Source organism: Dipodomys merriami, unplaced genomic scaffold (genome assembly GCF_024711535.1).
Source record: "Dipodomys merriami isolate MVZ:Mamm:240054 unplaced genomic scaffold, mDipMer1.0.p SCAF_10, whole genome shotgun sequence".
NCBI lineage: Eukaryota > Metazoa > Chordata > Mammalia > Rodentia > Heteromyidae > Dipodomys > Dipodomys merriami.
This window is the reverse complement of record NW_027202271.1, coordinates 50,819,598-50,845,014: the sequence shown is the minus strand read 5'-3', so window position 1 is coordinate 50,845,014 and position 25,417 is coordinate 50,819,598. Positions and strand designations below refer to the sequence as shown.

The 25,417-nt window shown below is 39.8% G+C and overlaps 1 protein-coding gene across 4 annotated transcripts in view; it reads right to left on the bottom strand.

Moving 5' to 3' along the window:
* The window catches only part of Ano4 (anoctamin 4), a 329,923-nt gene that overhangs the window by 40,347 nt on the left and 264,159 nt on the right, over positions 1–25,417 (bottom strand). For all 4 annotated transcript variants that reach the window (XM_069991146.1, XM_069991120.1, XM_069991129.1 and 1 more), the window contains 4 exons: positions 25,311–25,371; positions 13,269–13,351; positions 12,093–12,233; positions 9,349–9,513 (listed from right to left, as the gene is read on the bottom strand). In XM_069991146.1, the coding sequence (XP_069847247.1) occupies positions 9,349–9,513; positions 12,093–12,233; positions 13,269–13,351; positions 25,311–25,371 (450 nt within the window). The remainder of the gene's footprint in view (positions 1–9,348; positions 9,514–12,092; positions 12,234–13,268; positions 13,352–25,310; positions 25,372–25,417) is intronic.

Here is a 25,417-nt window from a genome sequence, read left to right as displayed (position 1 = left end):
GTTCTAAAAATCTATAATCACAAAGGAAATAGGCAATCATGAGTGAGAACAATTTTATTAGCCATCTATTGCACAAACATGAACAACTGGGCTCTTTCAGGGAAGTCAGAGCTAAGTTCCTACTGTGCTATTTGTAAAATCTCCCTTCCCTTTGTGGGGTAAATAGTTCTGTGGCAGCAAAATGATCTGCTACAAACTTCCTTGCTTGCTAAGGGAGGCTTTGGCAGGCATGACTTTCTCAAATCTCAGAACCCCAACTGCAAATTCTCTCAGACGGCTTCCATGGTGGGGTTTTATAAACTTAATATTTATGGAGTACTGTAAATTCTATATTATAGCATTCATAAACACTGGAGTGAGCAAGTATTAGTGAAAATATCCAAGCTTATGGGCCTTGGCTCTTCCATCAGAGCACTGGGTACATCCAGAATCCACTCAGCTATCTGGTAAAGAGGATTGTTCTAGAAAAAAAATTTAAAAGAATGGTACTTTTTACCTATTTATGTAACTGTACCCCCTCGGTACATCATCTTCCTTCCTTCCTTCCTTCCTCCTTCCTTCCTTCCTTCCTTCCTTCCTTCCTTCTTTCCTTCATTTTTGTCAGTCGTGGGGCTTGAACTCTGGGCTTGGGCACCGTCCCTCAGCTCTTTAACTCAAGGATACAGCTCTACCACTTGAGCCACAGCGCCACTTCAGTTTTCTGGTGGCTAATTGGAGATAAGAATCTTATGAACTTTCCTGCATGGTCTGGCTTTGAACCAGGATCCTCAGATCTCAGCCTCCTGAGTAGCTAGGATTATAAGCATGAGCTATCACACCGGGCTTGTACATCACCTTTACAATAACAATAAAAGTTGTGGGACTGGGAAGGTGGCTCAGTGGTAGAGCACTTGCCCTGCATGCATGAGGCCCTGGGTTCGATTCCTCAGCACCACATAAGCAAAAAGAAAAAAGCCGGAAGTGGCACTGTGTCTTAAGGGGTAGAGCGCTAGCCTTGAGCTAAAGAGCTGAGGGACAGCGCCCAGACCCAGAGTTCAGGCCCCATGACCAGACCCCCCCAAAAATAACAATAAAAGTTGAAAAAAACCATAGAGAATACTTATTTGTTGCTTAAAAGACTTTTGCAAATATTTGGCCTAGGCCAAATATTATCAATAGTGCTATATTCTATCAAAACATCCTGCTACAAATGGAGAAAATAGAAAAATACAATGCACTTGGCAGGAGAAAACCTCAAAGGCTCAGGAGAACATGTCTTTGTTTTTGCAGGCCAACCTTGAAGTTAAAGGTGCCCATCAACCATCTATTTCAGTTACTGTACAGTATCATAATTAAAAAAAGACTTTTGTTGAAATTCTGAGATCACATGCTTAAGTAGAGTTGCCAAAAGAACAGTTTTCTCTGAACTTTAACTGTTTAAAAAGTATTCCATATTAGCTGGATGCTGGTGGCTCACACCTGTAATCTTAGCTACTCAAGAGACTAAGATAGGACGATCAAGGTTCAAAGCCAGCCAGGCAGGAAAGCCCATCAGACACATCTCCAAATAACCACCGAAAAGCCAGAAGTGGAGTGGTAGCTCAAGTGGTAGAGCACTAGCCTTGAGCAAAGCCTCAGTACTGGTACACACATACACAAAAAGTAAAGATGGTAAAGGGAAGGGAAAAAAAACAAAAGAGGAATATAGGGTATGTGTGTACACAGAAGGCCAAGGTCAGAAAAAAAAAGACACTAAATGCTTAGAATAAAGAAGACCCATCCATGGCCTCCTGTAGCAGCCGTCACCAAGGAGTACCACTGGGAGACCATTTAGACAGATCAGCAAAGATGGAAATGGTAGGCTAAGCCCCCAGCAGAAACCCAGCAAGGACACACATGGAAAAAGGTCTTTGAAAACAAGTTAATAACTACATAATGTTGTATAAAATAGAAACTTAAATGAGATCATGTAGACGTCACAGTATGCTGGGCAAATTTAATCGTTTAGTAAATAAAACTATTATCTTCCTAGGATAATTCTAAAGTTAAAAAAAAAGAGGATTGTTCTAAGAGGTAGCTCTGTGTGTGTGTGTGTGTGTGTGTGTGTGTGATGTACATAAAGGTACAGTTTCAGGTAGGCAAATCCACCTGCAGGAGATTAATTGAGAAAAAATAATTGCTTTCTCTAAAATGAAAGAGGATAAATGAAAAGGGAAGCCAGTCCAGTCAGTTTGACCACGCAAAGAGTAAGATGAAATTTAGATCAAAGTAATTACAATACAGTGCTTAAAACTCTCCAGGCTAGAATTACAGTTTTACCTCCCAGGAAGATGTAGAATTGGGTACACTACCTCACCTCTTTGTTAGACTGTTGTGTCCTTTATATATAGGAGCTAGGTATTGAATTGAGAGACCTTGATGGCTTTTCTGAACCTCTGAATTTTCTAATTTTAGATTTCTGGTAACTTTAGATACAAGTGATACACCTGCATTGCATAACTCTAAACTTTCAGCAATGACTATTTTTTTTATTGTGAAAATACTGTACGGAGGGGTTACAATTACATGGGCAAGATAATGAGTACATTTCTTATCAAGCATTGTAGCCTCCTCCTTTGTTTCCCCTTCCCATCCATTCCCATCTCCCCCCCCCTCCCTGCTCCCCCAATCCTCCCCACCCCTCCGCGGACTTGTACATCTCATTGTTGCAATGGGTCCACCTGTATCCCTATTTAAACAATTTGTTTTTCCCCTTCCCCTCCACAAGTTATACCGACATGAAATACAGTGAAAGCAGTGGTTATACTGTGGGGGAGGGACATACAAAGCAACAAAGAAATAATCTTATTAATGTGTTAGAAACAATCGCATGAAAGAAAAAAAACCTTTTGAATACATATCTTAGGGTTCATTTCCCTAACATCACCTTATCTGACCTTTTCTGCTTGACTCAGACATATACTAGATATTGCAAATAAGGGAAACCATGGGACCTATGTTTCTTAGGGCCTGGCTTACTTCACTAAATATAATTTTTTCCAAGCCTTTCCATTTCCTAACAAATGGGGTAATGCCATTCTTTCTGATGGAGGCATAGAATTCCATTGTGTATATATACACCACATTTTCTTGATTCATTCATCTACTGAGGGGCATCTGGGTTGGTTCCATATCTTAGCTATAGTAAATAATGCTGCAGTAAACATAGTCATGCTGGTAGCTTTAGTGTCGTCTTGTTTGTGAACATTTGGGTAAATGCCCAAAAGTGGGATTGCTGGGTCATAGGGGAGCTCTATGTGGAGTCTTTGAGGAACCTCCAAACTGCTTTTCAAAGTGGTTGAACAAGTTTACACTCCCACCAACAATGCAGTAAGGTTCCCTTCTGTCCACATCCCCTCCAGCATCCGTTGTTATTAGAGTTCTTGATTTTAGCCAGTCTAACTGGGGTGAGATGGTATCTTAATGTTGTTTTGATTTGCATTTCTTTTATGGCTAGGGAGTTTGAGCATTTTTTCATGTGTCTATTGGCCATCCTTCTTTCCTCTTCAGAGAAGTTTCTCTTTAAGTCTTTAGCTCACTTGTTTATTGGGAAGTTGTTTCTTTGAAGATTTGTTGTTGGGGGATTTAATTTTTTGAGTTCCAGATATATTTTAGATATGAGACCATTGTCCGTTATATGGCTAGTGAAGATCTTCTCCCAATCCATGGGCTTTCTATTGATCTTGCTAGCTATGTCCTTTGCCATGCAGAAGCTCTACAATTTCATGCAATCCCATTTGTCCAACCTTTCTTTGATTTCTTGTGTTTCTGGGTCTCTATTAAGAAAATTTCGGCCTGCGCCAAGGAGACCTAGGGTTTCTCCTATTCCATCCTGTAATGTTTTCAGAGTGTCTGCTTTGACTCCAAGGTCTTTGATCCATTTGGAGTTGATTCTGGTGCAGGGTGATATATAAGGATCTAGCTTTAGTTTTCTACAAGTGATTAACCAATTTTGCCAGCACCATTTACTGAAGAGGCTGTCTTTCTTCCATTCTATTTTTTTAGTCCCTTATCAAAGATTAGATTTGGTATTGATATTCCTCCATCACTGTTCTTTTTGTTGAGGATTGTTTTTGCTATTTGGGGTCTTTTATTGTTCCATATGAATTTTTGGATTCCCTCTTCTATTTCCTTGAAGAATGAGGTTGGAATTTTGATAGGTATCGCATTGAATTTGTAGATAGCCTTGGGAAGTATTGCCATTTTCATGATGTTGATCTTTCCAATCCAGGAGCACAGGAGTTTTTGCCATTTTCTAAGTTCTGTTTTGATTTCCTTTTTCAAGTTTTTAAAGTTTTCATCATAGAGGCCCTTCACTTCTTTGGTTAAGTTAATTCCTAGGTATTTTATTTTTTGTGGGTTTATTATGAATGGAGTTGCTTTCCTAATTTCAGCCACACTTTTCTTATTGTTGGCATACAGAAAAGCCATTGATTTTTGAGGGTTAATTTTATACCCTGCTACTAGCAATGACTATTTTTCTATATTAAGGTATATACTCTTCTAAATGATGATATGCTTAATATTGACATAAGATCAAATTTAGTGACTAGAAACTTGAAACTTTTGGGGCCCAAGAGAGTTGAAAAGATTGATATGATTTTCAGCAATAAACTCAGTAGAAGATATTACTCAGTACATTTGGTCATAAAACTGCAATTGTATTTTAATATAACAGTGACTTTGTATAATTCACATTAATTACATAATTATCAGGGAACATTTGATCTAACTGGTGAGATAATCTTTATAAAAGTAAGATTTCTGGCTGGTCGCTGGTCACTCACTCTTGTAATCTTCACTACTCAGGGTGGCTGTGATCTGAGGATCATGGTTCAAAGCCAGTCAGGGCAGGAAAAGTCTGTGAGAATCGCATCTCCAATAAACTAGTCAGAAAAGGCTGGAAGTGGTGCTGTGGTTCAAGTGGTAGAGTGCTAGACTTGAGCACAAAGAAGCTCAGGGATAGTATCCAGGTCCTGCATTCAAGCCCCATGACTGGCAAAAAAAAAAAAAAAAAAAAAGAAAGAAAAAAAAGGAAAGACTTTTGCTGTGTGGCCATGCACTTGTTGAAGTGGCTGAATTTGCACACTTGTCTCAAGGCCTTAAGAGGGCTGATGGTATGCTATTGTTGCTTGGGTAGGCACATTGGAGACACTGGCATTTAGAAAAAGGACAGTATGTGGAAGTCAATATGGGATAGATAATGGACATCAGTCTGAAAAGAAGGAATATAAGAGAGCCATTGGCATGAGTGACTATTTATGTATCCAGATATTGAAGACATAAACACAAGGACAGAGGGACTTTGGTCAGGATGTGTTTGCGCACAAATGAGGTTCTCACGTGATTGGTTTATGAAAAAGGATCAAGTCCTCATCAGGCAATTGAGAGAGAAACCAGGATGGTTAGTTCTGATAAGGCTAGGCCCTCCAAAAATCTTAATTTCCAAACTTGATACAACAAATTCTTCCCTTTTTCTCTTGCTAAATTGAACCCTTCATCATTCTATAATGATGTTCCTTGTTAGTTTTTATTGCTTTTAATTTAAACTCTGCTTTATCTGATATAAGTATGGCTACTTCTGTTTTCTTTTGGATTCTATTTACCTTAAATATCTTATTTTTTCCCTAAACTTACAGCCTACCATGTCCTAATAGATGAATAGTGTTTTTAATAAGCAACTTATAGTTGGATCTTTTTACATTTTAATATATGTGAGCTCATTATGCTATAAGTGACATTTTCTGGATTTTTTATTTTTGGAACAAGACTGTAGTCTCACTGTTTACTATGTAATGAAACTGCCTGATTCATATCGGCATCACTGAATAAAAGAGAGGGTAATAACTTTTACTTTCCTTCATGGATATATTTAGTTAATTTGAAAGTATTAATAATTCAAGTCTAAATGTTGATACTGGTTAACTTTTAAAACCCTTATTGCTCCAAGTTCTAAGTAGCTATAAAACAATTAGATAACTATAAAAATAAATCTATATTACTGGGTCATGAGTGGAGATTTTAGTTCTGAGCTGTTCAAAGCTGCATTATAGTCACTCATCTACCATCTGTCTTGCTGCTATTTTCTAAGTATAAATTGTTATTTATGTGAAAATGGTTCCAAACTATATTACGTACTTGGTCACCCTCATAATGTAATTCTGGAAGCCTCAGAGCATAGGCCAGGACCATAAATGTGAGTGCTGGGATAGGAATGTTATTGAGAGAGGGCCCAGGATGGCAGAGCAACTGAGCTCTGCACAGAAGAGTTCTGGCTACTAATGCTGCTTTGTTGTTGTTGTTGTTTTGGTTGGTTGGTTTTAATGATTTTTTCCTTTCTTTCTTTCCCAGCTATGACTTGTCATTTTCTGGTCTTGTCAGTAGTCTTGACTTTGGAATCTTATTCCAGTTTGATCTTGGCTGGGAAATCAATCAAAGGTGCTCATAATGTATTTAGAATGAAAATCTACCCCAAAGGGGATTCCTACAAATAATAGCTGGAGTGATGAACTCCACATCATCCATTTTAGCTACTCTCAAGTTTTTTTTGGTAAAATATATAAAATATCCAGGCATCTAGCTCTCAGCATGTAGCAGGTATTCTGAAGGCTCCCCACTTCATGTCAGTTGACTTCATCTTTTCTTGTCTGGGTCTTTTAAAGTAAATTGCCAGAGCAGTGGATTCTAGTATCACACTGTCTTCATCAGTACCTGCTTAATATGCATGGACGGGCACACAGTTGTAAAACCTCTGAATTCACACACATTTGTTTCCTCAAAACATGTATAAATTAAAATATTCTTCTTCTTCTTAGTAGCAGTGGTAGTGGTAGGAGTGGTGCTGGGGATCAAATACCAGGGCTTTGTACATGTTCAACAGGAACTCTACTAATCAGATACATCTCCAGCCTGAAATTAAATTTCAGCAGAAAAAGATAATAAAAATGTAGTAAGCAGGAACTTACTGTACACCATACTATTTGGATAGAACTTTTCAAGCCTCTGGCTGTTTTGTTTTTTCCTGGACCAGAGCTTGTGTTCTGGGCTTTGAGTTCTTGCTTAGTGTTTTTGTTGTTGTTGTTTGTTTTGTTTTGTTTTAGCTCATGGGTGGTATTATAACCACTTGAGCTACAGAATTTTGCTGGCTATTTGGAGATAAGAGTCTCTGAGACTTTTCTGCCTATGCTGCCTTCAAACCATTAACTTACAGGTATAAGCCTTCTGTGTAGCTGGAATTAAAGGTATGAGCTGCCAACCTCCAGTTTGTTTGGTTCATTTTCATATGAATCACTACACTTCTTTCTGTGTATTCCACAACTAACATGAAGACCATATTGAAGGGAGGGTAGAGAGCCAGGCAGTGCCAGACATCCATTTCAATCTTCACATGGCCAAGTAGATACCCCATCATAATAGTCCCATCACGATTAGCAATTGCTCTCTTCTCTCTTTCCTTCTCTCCCCCTTCCTCTCTCATTTTTTTTTTTACAATTTTGAATTTTGAAACTTTTTTTTCTAAAGTAATAAAAAGTCCCTCTGTGTTTATCACCCATATTTTCATTAGTATAGTGATTATTAGCTTACCTAAGAATCATAACTTAAAGTATTTTGTTGTGGGGTAGGTTGAATTATCTTGAGAAACACAGGGTTTTACTGGAGTTCAGGATTGAAGGGGTAAGACATGACTATCTAAACTCGTAAAACTACTGTATTGATAGGAGTATTAACTGACTTGTTCCTTAGAAAGTCCTAGTCTTGTAATGCTATGAACATCGCAGCACACTGGCTCAGACTTAAGACAGATATAAATAAGGGAAGAGGAGAACTATGACTAATTGAACATCTAGTCCCTACCTAACATTTTATCACTATCTCCTACTATCTACCTCTAAGGTCATGTTCAATCTTGGAGTCTAACCTTGTCACTCATTACTGTTTTCATTCTATGACAAAATTGTTGTAACCACAAAAAGTTGTTAAGAGACTATTCTTGAGTCAGTTTCTGCTCCAGGCTTTAGGGAATAATAGCAGTTGAAAGGAAAATAAGACAGAACAAAGGTTCTGGGCATCTAGGTCTACATTCCAATGGAGAAGACAGATCCTAAGATCAGGAAAATAGCACAGTAGATGGTGCTATGGAAAAATGACAAAACAGGCAAAGAGGTAGGCAATGGTCAGACAGCAGGTGAGGTGAAGGAGGCCACGAAGAAGGGAGGGTGTCTCAGAGAGGACAGCAAGGAAAAAATGTCCTTCAGTGAAAGCATGCCTGATGGCTGGGGCGGGTGAATCAGGATAAGGGAGAGAGGCAATGTCAAAAAATGCTTCAGGGGACAGTTGAGGGAGAGTCTGTAAGGCCCTTGTAAAGACAGGGACTCTAAGGAAGAGAGGAAAGCCACAGGACCTTGTGAACAGCTGGAGATGAAATGCTCGCTATCCATGGAGTATGCTCTGTCTGGTCCCTGCATTGAGTCTAGATTGAGGGGAACCAACCTGGAGATGGCGGAGAACAGTTAGGAAACCACTGCAATCACCCCGGTAGGAGATGTTGGGGACTTGGACAAGAGTGGGAAGTTGGTGATGTGTGAAAAGTGGCCACATTCTAGATTCATTTTTAATGGAGAGATACAGTGAAAGAGAGAATGGAGAAGTTTTTAGCCTGAACCACTACAAAAGAGAACTGCAGGAGGAGCTGATTTTGAAGGGACGAGGGGAGTTAGGTTCGACAGGGCTGGAGATGATCAAATTGGCAGTTCTACGTGTGAGGATGAAATACGCAATTGCAGAAAATCCACATGTGAATTTGAAATATGCAATTGCAAAAAAAAAAAAAAGATCTGAAATCAGCCCAGGCAATGTGTATTATTCTGGTATTTTCCCACCAGGTCCATCAGGATTATCTTAAGGAAGGCTTTTGGATACAGAACAGACATCAACATTGCTTAGTTATTGGAGTTGGGGCCTCTAAGCACATTCTTTTGTTTTGTTTTGTTTAAAAACTGTTTTGTCTTTTCTTTTTTTACTGGAGATTGAACCCAGGATGTTTTCACTGAGCTATATCCCAACCCCTGAGTACATTCTTAATCCACGTTACCCTAAAAGGAAGTCCAATGTTACTTTGCTGGATACACCAGAAAACTAAGATTCAGAGAGGGTCAGTGCTTTGCAGATGAGCCTGGAGCCTAGATTTGAATAAAGTCTTTTAAACCCCAGGCTGGAGTACACCTTCATGCCAGCCCTATACCCTAGGGTCTTTCTAGCAGCAGAAAGAGAAGTATCAGGGCAGCCTACATACTTCCACGCTTTTGGCTAGTTACCTTCCAGCTCACTTACCACGTTCAGCAACATAATGATACAAAAATTGATACACACGGCCGTCCCCGTGGTTGCGACCTGAGAGTTATTCCTGATTAATGCCCACTTAAAGGCAGCGAAAGTGCTGACAGTCACCACCCGGTAAATGACAATCCCGAACACGGCAGCAATCACCACGCAAATCTGAAAGAGAAGACAGCAGAGACCCAGTGAGCCCCTTGTGGGTCTCATCTCACACAGATGAATCATGCTTCTGACAAAAAAGAAATAAAGCAAAGGCAGTAGTGTGTCACCAAGACCCTCATGCCCTGAGGAAATGCCAGCTTTTTATGGTGGTGAATACTTTCTCTTGTGTGTATTTTCTTGGTCCTCAAATGGAAAAATCACATTGTTTTGAAGCTGAGCATCTATCTAAGTGGTGAAATAACACTGTTTCAAGCAGAAAATTCAATGGAACGGGTCAGCAAATACATTATGACTTGTCGTGCTTTGGTTTATAATGGCATGTCATTACTTTTTTATTAATCTGTGCTTTAAAAAACCCCAACAACACCCTGCAAGGCTCCTACCATCCACTTTAAGAAACAATTTCTCTGCTCTCTGTGGACTTCATACCTTTTCTCATTGGTAGGAATGAGCTAAGATCCCTAATCTTCAAGATTATTTAATTCTACTGTCTACCCACTTATGGCTGGAAGCTCACATGTGCACATAGCCTAGTTAACACGAATTCACCCATCTGTACTTCTGAGCGCCAGCACCATTTTATCACTAAGCTTTCATGACCCCTAGATCATTTCTTTGTTGCTACTACATGGTACCTCTCAGGATACAACTTGTAACTGTCAACTGTTTATATGACTAATTATTGACAGCCTCCCACATTTCCTAACTCCACAAGGCACAGGCACGCTCTATGTGTCCACCTTGACAATACCAAGGTGTATGGTTCCTGCTTAGTCATTTGTCATTGAATGCATCAACTATGAGACAGGCACATGATACCCTCCTAACTGTCTATGTACATAGACTGCATATTTGAGAACACATCTATCTCTTAAAAATAATGGAGATCTGGGACCCCAAAAGTTTCATGACTTTTATTAGGTGACTTCTATCACATATCTTCTGTAATATATATTCTGTAATATAGCTTTGAGATATTTGAATTCTCAAAAGCTGAATGATAAATCCAGTTTTCAAGATGGCCTCTTTACAATGTGTTGTGTACAAAATTTTATTTTCTACTTACTTCTAGAACTGATCTATTCTAAAACTTGAGTATAATGCCTGGTTAGAACTAGGCCAAATAATACTGAGAATAACAACAACAACAACAATAGTAAAACCAAGAAACAAAAACCTGCCTACATCTTAATCCTAGAACTGTTGCTAGGGAGTTAGGTGAAAGACAAGGTGGGGGAGGTGTCAAGAGGATGGAGCTCATCCTGGCTCATCTGTTACCCAGCAGTGTGGCCTTGGGCAAGATTATTCTCTCCATGCTTCAGCATCCTGTGCTGCAAGTGCTCCATCTGTATGATAGGAAAGCCTCGTCTATGTCTCTAGGTCTTCTGTGAGAAATAAGGCACTAAATATGGCTCATGTAGAAGTAAGAGCATGACACACAATTACTTACACTGTGGTATCTGTGGCGGGGTAGGAGTTTCAATCTCAAGAGCCAAACAAAGGATTCTGTCTCATGTTCATCTCCCTTATTTCTTCAATGACAGAAAGGAAGGGGATGCCTGTATTTGTGGGAGTCTTGTCCTTCCTATGCTAGTAGTCTGAGAGTGTACTGGCCATTTGAAAAGAAGAAAGGAGGATTTTAACTATCCTTTACTATTCTGAGACATCATTTTTGGCAAATTTGTTGATGTTTCTGTTCAACCATTAATAGTTAAAATTGGTCACAAACTTCCTAGGAAAACACAACAGCTCTGCTAGTAGTTAGTGTTTTTCAAACAGATGTGGCCATTACAAAGTCAGGAAATCAAGTCTAAGAGGTGCTATCTGGTATTAAAAACCAGAGCATAAACAAAAGAACCAGAGTTGGCTGCCTGTTATAAAGATGAAGGTGGCCGGGTGCTGGTGGCTCATGCCTGTAAATCCTAGCTACACAAGAGGCTGAGATCTGAGGATCGCAGTTTGAAGCTAGCCGAGACAGGAAACTCCATGAGACTCTAATCTCCAACTAACTACCAGAAAAACTAGAAGTGGCATAGTGGCTCAAAGCATTGTGGCTTTGAGCAAAAGAGCTCAGGGACAGTGCCCAGACCTTGAGCTCAAGCCCCACGACTGCCAAAAACAGAGATAAGCATTGTTTTAATGACTATGTTCTGTTTTGTACATTTATTTGCATAGCTTACACTGGATTGTGACAAATGATTGATTTCTTATTTCCATGTGCGGAAAACATTTGAGAACCATTACTCCATATTCTATTTTATATTTTCAGCTCCTCTCAACAGGTCATACTATGGAATAACAAGTGGGAAGCACATGAGACTAGTGTGGAAGGTCTGAGCTCTTGCTAGTTAGTGGATCCTTGGCTAGCCCCTTGACCTTTAGGAGTCTTGGTTGCTCCACCTTTAATAAGAAAATACAGTACTATTCCTAACCACTAGGTGGAGATGTGAGGATTAACTAACACAGTATCTAAAACTTTCTGTAGAACGACGCAAAAACCTGAGAGGGTTAATGTTGCTACCATTCTATGCATCTGTGCTTTATGCAATTGAAGAGTAGCTTTTAAAGTTTCAAACCATAAAAAAGATTCCAGATGCAGAAACGATAAGTCTGCTGCATTTATCGGCAAATGCTTGATAAGGTTCTGGCTTTCCTGAAATGGGATTCATCCGCTCTTTCTTGGAATACTTGGCTTCAAACTGGGGTCGTATTTCTTCCTAAGGAAGAAACAGAGACATTTTGAGGCACTGAAGAGGTTTTCACGCAGTTAGGAAATAATAACCTTCTAGAACCCCATCAAACAGAGTCAACTTCTGGCTCAACTCAGCAGTCAATCCATGTGGTGGGTTTAGAGATGCAGGATTAAGTGCTTGGAAATCGATCACTTGCAGAAGAGTCAAGGGTGGAAAGGTTGCTGAGAAAATGAAGCCAAAGGGACTGAGTTTCTCCTCATGGGCCACTCTAACTTCAGCTTGCCTTATGTTTACACCCCATCCCCAGGAAGTACTGCCTCCTTAGTACTACCACCTCGGAGTAGATTCTTCTCAGCATTTGACATTTGATATAATTCTAAGCCCCAATAGCTGGGTACTGCAGGACCCATAGAAATGTTTCTTTGGCATAGTGCTTTTAGGAGGTTGGTCTCCATATACCCAGAGCTATAAAATGAACAACTTCTTCCAACTAAAGAAGAGACAATATGCTATTTCAGAAAGAGGAAGAGTGGGCAAGAATGGTCATAATATTCAATGTACATACATGAAAACAGAGCCAAGTAATTTGAGAGGATGGGTGGGAGTTGGGGCAGATGGAAGGGGGGACATTGATTAAGGTGCATTGTACTCAGAAGCTGATGTGTTGAACTGAACTACCTAAAGATAATTATGGTAATAATAATAAAACTTTTAAGAAAGAAGGCTGGGAAAGATGGCACCACCAATTCTGGTACTTCTACCTGTGAGTGATCTGTTAGATCAGGGTGTTATCTTAAAATACTTCTGGGGCTATGGAGGCAATTTAGTGGTAGAGCTTCACTTGCCTAGCATTCCTGAGACTTTGAGTTGGAGCACCATGCCTACTGAAACCAATTCTGCTGGATTTTTTTGGGTCCAGCTTCAAGTTTCCTGAGAAGACAGGTACTGAAAATGTTGACTGAGAAAACCTGAAGGCAGGCACACATCTGAGAGTGAGCTGCAGGCATGTGTTTCTTGGTAATCTGCTTTTAAACCACTTCTGAGGTAAATGATACAAACCTCTTCTTCTTCCCAGTCTATCAAATCCCAGTCATAAGCGATCACAGCTCGGCGTCTTTTCCAAAATTCTAGGAAAACTGTGGCTGGAATAGGCAGAGAAAGACAAAGACATTTCAGAGTCAAGTAAAGCAAGGCTGTTAATGGCATCACTGGCAATGAAACCATGGCAATGGATGACAGTTGTAAGCGCCCTTGAACATTAGAATCCCTAGCTAATCTTCACTCAACAAGGCCCAGCTTCTGAGAATTATTAAGCTTGAGTTAAATATAATGAAAAATTAGAGACTTCACTTAGAATTAAACTAAGCTGGTTGGCAACTTGAGGCCAAACAGACTTATTTGGGGGACAAACTATTGTGATATAAAAATACAAAAACTTGGTTAAAATTATATTCCTTATTGGTAGGGTATAATTTTTTTGTCAGTCATGGGGCTTGAACTCTGGGCCTGGGCGCTGTCCCTCAGCTCTTCAGCTCAAGGCAAGCCCTCTACTACTTGAACCACAGCACCATTTCCAGGTTCTGGTAGTTAATTGAAGAAAAGAGTCTCATGGACCTTCCTGCCTGGGCTGGCTTTAACTGCAATCCTCAGATCTCAGCCTCTTGAGTAGCTAGGATTACAGGCGTGAGTCACCAGTGCCCAGCTGTATAATTTTTTTTAAATAATAGGCAAGAAGGAACAGAAAAGCAAAAAAAAGACCAAAAGTAACTATCTGTCTATTTATCTACAAATCTACTTACTGTCCTATCTATCTATCTATCTATCTATCTATCTATCTATCTATCTATCTATCTATCTATCTATCTATCTATCTATCTATCTATCTATCTATCTATCTATCTACCTACCTATCTATCTATCTATCAATCTATCTATCTCATCATCATCATTATCATAATCATCAGTCTGCTTCTATCATCTTAAGTATTTGCTTAAATGTTTTAATGTATTTGTATTTGATATAAACTATTCCTTTCTTTTTTTTTTTTTTCCAGGGCTGAGGACTGAACCCAGGGCCTTGCGCGTGCCGGGCTGGCGCCCTTCTGCTGGGCTAAACCCCCAGCCCCTAAACTATTCCTTTCTTAAGTTTACAAGAAGTTAGAAGACGTTTGAAAAACAGGTAGCTATATTTCCTAAATGATTTATCCATAAATAATATGTAGGTAAATAATAATAATAGTAATACTAATATTAGAAACTCAGGCTTCTCTTTTCTCTTGAAAAAAGTATGATTTTAGGCTAAGTACCATTCCTGTTATTTGTTTGCATGGACTCAACTTTTTTTCCCCTCACATTTCCTTCTTTCTTCTACAGTAAAAGTTATTTCTGGTTACTCAACTACACAGTATTTCTCAAGATGTGTATGTGTGTGTATTTATATGTATATATTGTTAATTATTAACTATATATATAGAGAGAGAGAGAAAGAGAGAGAGTCAGTAACAGAGTACTAGAGTTTGAACTCAGGACCTCATGTTTGGTCAGTAAGTGCTCTACTACTTGAACCATTTCTTGTCGTTTTTCTGTTTCATTACTTTTCACATAGGCTCTTGTACTCTTTGCTCAGGGCCAGCCTCAGAGGATGATACTCCTTATGTGTCCAGCACTGAATAGGATTACAGATGTGTATCATCACTCCCAACTTATTTGTTGAAAAGTGATCTCAGTAACTTTTTGCCTAGGATGGTCCTGATTGTGATTCTTCAGATCTCTGCATACAGATGAACTAGGATTACAGTCATGTGCTACCACATCTGGCTAGACTATATTTCCCGAAGGTTGATGTAGCCAAAGGACAGTTCTCTCCAGTAAATATGAACAGAAGTGATAAGATATGTACAACTTGTTGATACCTTAAGGCACTGGGATGGGTTTTCCACATTCTCTTTCTATCTTAACATGGGTAGAACTCAAGTGATCCAGCGAGATCAGGCAAATGATGACAATATTTGAAAACAGGTAACCAACTCTTTTGTAGGAGCCCCTAAATGGCCATGTAGAGCCTAACTGTCCATTGGTCTATACTGTTTACCTCAGAATTACCTAAGAGAGATGTCATTTCTGGGCTTTTTGCAACACTGAAGGATGTCAGATCTTTGTGATAGAATGGCCTAACCTCATCTTATGATAAGGACACTTTGGCAAAGTGGAAGGAGATAAATATCACTTGGCCATCATGATGCTTCGCTGAAGACAGGAAAATACCATAACCTGTATTTCATGTCCCTTTCAGAACTTACATAGAACAATCTCAAGTCACAGCAGCTCAAACAATCATTAATTTTACTTACAAGACAGTTTGGCATATTTTTCCTCCACCTTTTCCACCCCCATTTCACCTTGTACTGTTACCTAACCTTCCCACAAATGAGGTTCACCTGAGGCGTCAATGTCAATCCCAAATCATCATCATTGGATGACATTGGCTGACATGTTAGGTAAATCGGAGTCTTCTTCCTTCTCAGAATTAGTGAGGATCAGGGGTCATGTTCCAGGACAGCCATTTACCTTTATCTTTGGGGAATATCTCCTAAGACCTCCACAGATGCCTGACTGCATCTGTGATGTTGGGACAGTCAATATGACCAGATATGGCTACTAAGTGACTGGCCAGTGGGCGGGTAAGTGGGTAGGTAGCATGTCTAATGTAGAGATGTGTGCTGAATTCACATCCTGGGCAAGATTGAGTGGACAGTGTGAAATTTCATCACAATATTCAGAACATGAGTCACTTAAAACCTATGACTTTTTCCTGATTTTAATAATTTTAATTTCCATTTAATTGTTTTGGATCACAGTTGGCCACAGGTAACAGAAATGAAGGAAAGCCAAGCCCCGGTAAGGAGGCCCGCCATATCAGGATACTCTTGACTCTGACTATAATCCATTGAGATGGTAGCTTATGTGACAAACACAATGGTATGCAGGCTATAATCTCTCTAATCACTCTCCCAAGCAAAACAATTATTGCCTGTTTCAAGTAGATTTGCATCACACTTCATGTATTTATTAAAACATCTCCACTTATTCTCTTTCACTTCCTTATATTACATTTCCCAACATTTGTTGTAATTAGATGTAGTCATGATCCACATTTTGATCAATGGAAAATGGGCAGAAGTGAGTGGTATGTCTGCCTACTCCACTCCCCTCTTCCTCCTCGTAGCCCTACCAGAAATCACCTGCCCCAAACCAGTAATCACCTGACTGTCAATCACCTGTGAGTCAGCAAAGGACCCCAGACTCTGAGGTCACTTCCTCATCCTCTGAGGTCACTTCCTGAACCACCCCAGTCACACCTCCTTCAGACAGTGAGAGGCTCTCCAGGCTCTGGCGTCACTTCCGAATCCACCGTGGTCAGACTTCTCCGCCTTTCCCTATATAATCCTTCTCAACCATACATCCCCACTTTTCTCCTCTTCTCTTCTCTCTGCATGCCTCCATTTCAGTTTGCTCCCTCCCCCATAAACTCTTTTTTGCTTGAACCATATGGCGGTCTCCTTTCAGCCAACCTTACAGTGAAATCACCAAAAGTAGGTGTACCTTCCCTGAACTACCTTCCATTTTTCCTGGATGAATAGAATTCTGAAGAAAATGGAGTCCTAAGATGGAAGGAACCTATCTAACCATATGAGCGATAGTATGAAAAACTGCCGGCCAGCCAGGATTATCCGGTTGGATTCTACTGAATGACATGACTGTGGGTTTGTGTCTGACAGCAGCTAACTTTACTTATCCCAATTAATACAAACTTCTTTTTGGAAAACACAGCCATAGTTAACACTATGCACGTCGGAAGAAAAAGGCTACTGACTTATTTTTCCATCTCAGTAAGGCAAAAGAGAGTCTTATACAGAAAAATTCCCTTTTCAGATACATATGCTAAGTCTCATACAAGGGCTGAATTGCTGTGATACTTTGCCATTGTTGCTAATCATCTACTCTTTTAGTCTACATTAACTCTACAAAAGTTTCATTTGGATAATTATAAACATGCACATAATGTGTTCTGATCACCCATCCCCCCTATTGCTCTTATTCCCTCCCCCCTTTTCATGATTTTAATGGGTTTCACTATGTTATTTTCAAGTCTTAATTATCATTACACAGCTAGGGAGGGGCAGGGCTGAGATCTGGTCTTGGCTTGACTGAGTCTTAACTACAAGGCAGTTCTTTAACTCAAATTTCTTTTGAAAGAGGAAGCCCGCAAAAGAAAGACAAAGAATGCCTGCTCTTCTAGCCATGGGGGGGGGGTGCATTGTTGATGCCAGTTATAAACATAAAAGGCTTATGTCTTAGATTTATTGTATGAACCTGACATTTCTGCTTTATTCTTCCCTCAGCTCTGTAATCTTCTTCCAGGGGGCCTGGAAAAACTGGCATTTATTCCCTGTGTTGCTAGGGATACGATGCTACCAAATTTTGCCTCCTGATATTATACTAGGTTTGGGAAAACCAAATTTAATATTATGTTGAGATTGCCTACCATAGTAGTTCAGAGAATTATGTCTAATGCTAGGTGATAATTACAAAGGCATTTTTTCCTTAGTTTTGAAAAGTCAAGAGACTTAAGGCTCCCATAGTCTAACTTTCTGTTGTTAAAAGATTGTGCCCCATTGGCTTATATAAGATTTGAGGCTTGACTTGGGGATAAGATGAGCAGTGAACACAGAAGACAAGGAATAGCTTTCACTACTGAATGATGAACTACTATTTGATGTCTCAAAGCATTTTCAGAAATCTACTCCAGATGCTTCATTTATTTTCTGAGAAAGTAACATGACTAACTCCTACATACATAGTCATTTTTCTGTCAATACTAATTTCCTTTACAAAAAAGCAAATTAGTAATATTAACAGGTCCCATTTTTTTCTAGTCCATTACAACTTTTCCAAGTATTCTGATCCTGGAAGAAGGGGCTCTAAAGAATCACTATGAAATAATACTCTCGATCACAAGTTTGTATTTTCACATTCTGAGTTATGTGTTGGAAAAGGTAAGAAGAGGTGTCCGAGTATTCCAACCATGTGTCTGAACCAACAAGGCTGAGTGGACCCTACAGGCCATGGTAGTTTTCTCAGGGAACTGTAGTTCTTGGGGACCTTGTCTGTGTTTGCTTCCCTTCTATAAAAAATCAAGAAAGTTATCAAACTTCGAAGCCTGAGGACTTTCATCCTCATTCATGAGGGATGAAGTAACTGCAGCATTTAACCAGCAGCTCCACAGGTCTTAGCATGGACAAGAGATGGTTTAGGACTGTGATTCTTCAGACAGAAGAAATAAATGAATTGAGTTTCAAGACTGTATACCCATTTATTTGAAGCCATTTCCAGGCTGCAGTTCATCAGGGGAAGCACAATCATGGCCTTACAGATTGGGGTGAAATAGAGATTGGAGTGAACAGGCTGAATCTGTGAGAAAGGAGCTACAGTACCAGAAAACTTCAGACATCATTGGTGAATTTCCTTTTACTTTTGCTATGCGGGAAGTGAACTATGTTTTCTGGTAACGTTTTGTGTGTAAAAAGTTTTTATTCTGTAATCAGATTTTTCTGATATATATATATATATATATATATATATATATATAAAATCTACATATATCTACATATATATTTTACTGAACTACCACCAGTTGGTCCCCATTTCCATCTCTCCTCATGCTGTTGCTGGTTACTTCTCAAATAATTCATGGTATCCCTTCTCACCCTGTGATATTGGTTGGGGTTCTGTAGCCCGTGGGAGGGTGACTTATCAAAACCAATCGTTTGTGATAAGCAGCCCTCAGCCACAATGTGCAGTCTTTTATGGGTTGAATTTTATCCTCACAAAAAAATAAGCCAGATGCCAGTGGCTCATGCCTATAATCCTAGCTACTCAGGAGGCTGAGATCTGAGGACCACAGTTCAAAGCCAGCTCAGGCAGCAAAGTCTGTGAGACTCTTATTTCCAATTAGCCACCAGAAAACCAGAAGTGGCAATGTGGCTCAAGTGGTAGAGCACTTTCCTTGAGCTGAAGAACTGAGGGACAATGCACAGGCCCAGAGTTAAGCCCCATGACTGACCAAAACAACAACAACAACAACAAAAACTGTTGCTGCTGTTCTTAGCAGAATGTCACCTTATTTGGAAATAGTACCACTGAAGGCCTAATTAGTTAAGAAGAGATACCACCTGGGGGAGACTAAATCCAATGTAACTACTGTTTCTACAAGAAGATATCCCAGGCAACATGACAGAGGGAGAATGGCTGATGAAGATAAGAGGCAGAAATGGGAGGGATGCATCTGTAAGCCCATGAATATAAAGAACTGCAGCCTGTCACCAGAATCTAGGATGGTATGGATCCTTCCCTTAGAGTCCCCAGCAGGAACCAACCCTTGTTGATACCTTGACCTGGCAATTCTAGTCTCCACTACTGTGAGAGAATGAATTTGTGTTGTTTTGAGCTACACAGCATTTCATTACAGCAGCTCTACAAAACTAGTACACATTATGTCCCTACCAACTTAATGTCCAACTCCCTTTGTAGAGATTTGTTCACACCTGTTCTCAGCTTAGAATGTTTTCTCCACCTTCCTCTAACCTTATTTCTTTGTCTGGTGAAAGATAGATGTGTTTCCATTTTCTCTTCTTAGATGAATCATTTCACTCAGGAAATTGACTATGTGACTGCACACTGGCCTGTGGTAAATCACATCTAACCTGTATTATAATTACCAGATCTTTCTTATTATGAGATTTTTTGAAAGCATACTACATTAGTTTTTTTTTTTTTTCGCCAGTCCTGGGGCTTGAACTCGGCCTGGGCACTATCCCTGATCTTCGTTTGCTCAAGGCTAGTACTCTACTACTTGAGCCACAGTGCCATTTCTGGCTTTTTCTGTTTATGTGGTTCTGAGGAATTGAACCCAGGGCTTCGTGCATGCTAGGCAAGCACTCTACCACACTAAGCTACATTCCCAGCCCACACTACATTAGTTTTTTATACACATACTTGCTGACTTATGAGAAGAGATACTATTTGAGATACACCATAGAAGGTACACAGTAAGAGATACTGGAATTTCTCAAGAATTAGGCAGAGAAGACCTGGTTTAAAATTCAGACTATACCACTCATCAATTTCTGAGTAATCTTGGTTAAGTTGCATGACCTCTCTGAGACATGATAAACACATCTAAAAATGGGAATAGTAGAATAGTATTTTCTCTTTTTGTGCCTGAGTACTGTCACTGAGCCTTTTTGCTTAAGGCTAGCACTCAACCACCTGAGCCATAGCTCCACGTTTGGCTTTTTGGTGGCTAATTGGAGTTAAAGAGCCTCATGGACTTTCCCCATGCTACCTTTGAAACATGATCCTCAGATCTTATCCTCTTGAGTAGCTGAGTAGCTAGGGTCACAGGCATGAGCCACTAGCTCCCAGATGATAGTATTTTCCTTATGAAAGGCTATAAAAATGAACAAAGCATCATCTGTGAATTTACTGTATCTATATGCCATTACTTTTTTGAATATGCAATCATCTTTTGTTGGGTATATAGATATTATTATAAAAGATAAAGGTAGCATAGGTCTGCCGAAACAAAAGGCCAATTATTATACTTAATTAAAATGAGGCATAATTCATTTAAGAATGACTAATGGCGGTGTACAAAAATTTTAAATTTTCAAAACTTTTGAATTTTCATTGAAACAATACTGTGTTCCCATTGTGAATGGAGAGCTCTGAGCACCTTACTTTGTTTCCTGGAGTCCTTTAGTGTTTGGAAACACAGAAAATGAAACACAGACAGAGGAAAAAAGAAGAAAGAAGAAGAAGAAGAGGAGGAGAAGGAGGAGGAGGAGGAGGGAGGAGGGGGAGGGAGGGAAGGAGGAAAGGAGGGAGAGGGGGGAAAAGAGAGAGAGAAAAAGAGAGAGAGAGAGAGAGAGAGAGAGAGAGAGAGAGAGAGAGAGAGAGAGAGAGAGAGAGAGAGGCCAGAGACAAAGAACAGAGGGAGATAATCTGCTTCCTGACAAGGCTCTGTGAATATCTAGTTCCCTTGTGACTTATTCCCCCAGCCAGAGAAGAGGTGCCAATTTCGTACAAGATTATTCTGTCCCTTGAATGCTTCTGAGTAAAAATGAGCAGCCAGGAAAAATCCACAGAACCCTAGATTAACTGTAGAACTTGAGGGTCCCTGGAGCTGTGCTTATGACATGGTGAGACATGGAGGAAGCCAGCAGGCCAGCACGCAAGCCCTCCCCGGCTGCTACAAACCATTTCCAAATGGAACCTTATTGTTTTCACAGTGAACATACAAAACTAGAACAACCAAACAATCACATCTCCCTGGTCCCTGTGGAGGTCTTGTAACACCACTTACAGCTGCTCTCATCATTTCTGTATCTAGCATTTTCCTGGAAAGTGAGAACAGTTGTTTTCTTAAATGCTATGACTTGTCAATCACAAGAGATGACTCCCAGACCATTAAACTGAGCTCCATTAGAAGTGACTAGCGTTTCTGGAATGTCACCATTTTCAAGCAGTGGAAGTGGGGAGGCTCCTTTACCTGAAAATCTAAAGAAGAAGCAAATAGACTTCAATGGAGACCCATCCTAGTGGTAGAACAGAGAAGCTAAGACTGCTTGTTTTGACTTTGTTGATTTCTAGCTGGTGCCTCTGCCTCCTTGTCTACTGGGTGAGGATAATGACAGAACTTTCCTGAGAGCTGACTGAAAAGCTTAACCTGCATAAGGCATAGACAGGGTTTAGTGTGTGGTGAGGTCTCAATAAATGTGTGGTACAAGTAGAGCTGTTCCCATCATTGGTCATTTTAGATTTCTGCAAAAAAGCATAACCCTTTCTGCAAAGAAACAACTGGGTCAAATCATCCTTTTTCTCCTACCAGTACATTTCTGAGAGCAATATAGGATTTAAGCTATAAGTTGTCAGCCAAGACAAAGCAATGCAGAAGGTGAATTGTTCCAGGCTTCTTTGCTTGCAGTGGCCCTAAAATGTCCCCATGTGCCCACAGTTTATTCCAGAACATCTATCACCATCTTAAGGTAGATACTTGAAAGCACAGAGCTGTCAAAGCTCCAGGCCACCCACTTGAAACCTCAAAAGCTTGTCAACTTCACGCTCTTGGCCATCACCCCCAACCACAAGAGGTTGGCAAAGGAGACAAATCTACTTTGTCATCCACAGTGTAAGACATTCCAATTTGCAGGGAAGATATGCAATGGCGATACTGGAGCAGCGATGACCAACTCTGCCTTGCAGACTAATGGCTGAACCCCAATTTTACTTTGTTACAGTCTTGGGGATACATGTATAGGAGGATAATAATCCTTATCTCAAACTACTTCTGAAACTAAACTGGAGAAATAATCAAGTAGGTAATTATTCCTGAGTAACACCAAGATGCTACCCCCTACACAGAAACTTAACTGATGACACCGTGGCTAAGAGCCAGCAGATGGGTGTCCCAGTGATAATATTTCCCCATAGGCCTTGGTACTACTGGGCTAAAGATCCCAGGGCTATTTTATCCTGGGACATGAGCAAGCACGCTCTTCCATGCCCGTGATTGTTTTCATTTTCTATATGTGCTGTGACAGGAAATGATTTAGGAAATAAACTTATTTTTCTAAGTCTTCTCATTGGTAACAATAACAGAGTTTAAGCACTACACAGCCTTTTCTGTTTCTTCATCACAGTTACTGATATGAACATGCTCTAGAAAAGAAAGGTACACATTGTTGATCTGAAAGCTCAGTTCTGTAACCAAAGCTCTGCTGTGGTTAGCACTCATCTCACCCCCTCTTTTCTTTCTTTTCTTTTCTTTTCTTTTTTCTTGCTAGGGACACCGATACATTAAGTGCAATAGTGAAAGTTTCACATAGTCTACTAAAGGAGGCAGAAATCCTATAGATGTAAATAATGGTCCTGTACAGACATAAGATGTAGAAGCCAGCAGAAGGGGAAACTTCAAGGTCTGGATAATCAGTCTGAAACCCCACAGTTCAAGGGATTCTTGATACTATCTACCACTTAGCTTCCAACTGGCTTCTGCACCCTCTAATCTATATCTCTGTACTAGTTATTTGCTTCTATGTTTATGATTTTCATAACTTTAGCTTCCCCGTAACTTCTTATAGTCCTTAGTTCTTGGTCCCTTTTTTCTTGAATTTCAATCGTTCTTCCTCAATTCCCTCTTTCACTCCATGTATCTTCCAGTGTTGATTCTTGCTGCAAACTTCTACATCTCTTTATATTTCCCAGTTCATATTCTGAAAGAATAAGAATCTGCCTGGCCCTACCATTCCCTGTTTGGGTAAAACTTCAGAATATTCCTGTGCCACTCATCAAACTGTGGTTTGATGGATTGTGGGTCAAATGCCAATCACATGGCTGAAAGGGAATGGGGTCACAGGGTTCAAAACATATATATGCCTTTAACAGAGCTGTGGGGGGAAGAATAATTTTCTTTTGATAGGTCTTAAAATAGGGGAGATAAAGTACATCTAGAACAAGTCACCTCAAAATAAAAGGTTTTCATATTTCTACTTATCATAAAAGGTCATCTAAGTGCTCTAGGCATGGCTCAAGTGGTAGGATGCTTGCCTAGGAAGCATAAGGTTCTCAGTTCAACCCCCAGAATTCTCCCTCTCTACCAAATACAATTTAAGTGCATCATTGTGTTACAAACAAATCTTCATGGCAATTTCCTTTCCTTTCTCCTTTTGTCTTTTCATCCATCATTCATCCATCCATGCATGCATCTGTCTTTGTAACCAATACTAAATGCATGAAACTCCAATGACTAGATGATTCTTTTTTTCTTTCTTTTTTTTTTGGTTCTGGTCGTGGGGCCTGAACTCTGGGCCTGGGTGCTGTCCCTCAGATCTTCAGCTCAAGGCGAGCGCTCTACCACTTGAACCACAGCACCACTTCCAGCTTTTTTCTTTTTTTTCTTTTTGCTTATGTGGTGCTGAAGAATCGAACCCAGGGCCTCATGCATGCAAGGCAAGTGCTCTACCACTGAGCCACCTTCCTAGCCCCGACTAGATGATTCTTGACGACCATAAACTACTAGAGGAGATGAGTATGAAAGTAATTATTAAAAATTCCCCTAAACCAAATGTCATTAACTAAGTGATGTGGAAGTTCAAAGAAGGAAGAACTCTTTTGGCTACAACAGATGAGGTTTCAGCTGGGCTTGGAAAGGGGAGGAAGATGATGACATTTCAAACACAAGGAACAAAATGAGCCTCAACCTAAAGGTGAGTAGGATTTTTATAACACCAACATTCACATCTTAGCATTGCAAGTTATGGGATAAAACTATAATCATAAAAAATCACACCAAATGGAAAATAATTATTTTTCCATGAATCTTTGTCTTCAAAGGTAACTGTCATTAACTGTGCGTACTGCAGGTTTGTCTAGATTTTTTCGTATCATTGAATTAAATCTTCAGAATCATTTGACTATGTAAATATCACTGTCTCAAATTATAGTTTTGTAAGCGAAGGAGTTGAGATTTCTGCCAAGTCCTACTGCTTCTAAAAAATCTGAAAGTTTCCACCTTACCTGGTGAGATAGAGCTAGTGGTTTAAACTGGAATCAAGTGATTCACTTTAGCCCTGCGAATAGCTCTTGTTTATAAAGAGTATTTTCTTTTGATCTGGAGGAAAGCCAGAGATGAGAACTCACACGTCTAATATCTACATCTAATAGAGTATGTTCACAGAGGAAGGGCATTCAGTTCTCTCCAGACCTTTTGGTCTTTTATAAGCTTTATTTTCGTCTCCAACAGAAGATGAATTTTATTCTACATAAGCACTAGAAAAGTTGTTGGAATGTTCAAGAGAAGAGGACATCAGACATCTTTCTCCTTCATAATATTGCATAAGTGACCAGCTTTCTGCTATTAGAAAAACTAACAGACTTTGCTTGAGTTTCTTCTTTTGCATCCCAAGTGAGATTTCTAAAGAAGCCTACCACAGAGCACAAGGAAGGGAAAGGACTTAGGTTTTACATTTGTGGAACACTTACCCCAGACAGCCATGAACACAGCAAAGAAGACAGTAGCTCCATTGTCAAAAAGGTGTGTTACCTGGAAATCACAGAATTGGAATTTGGCTAATTTCTCATGTACAATA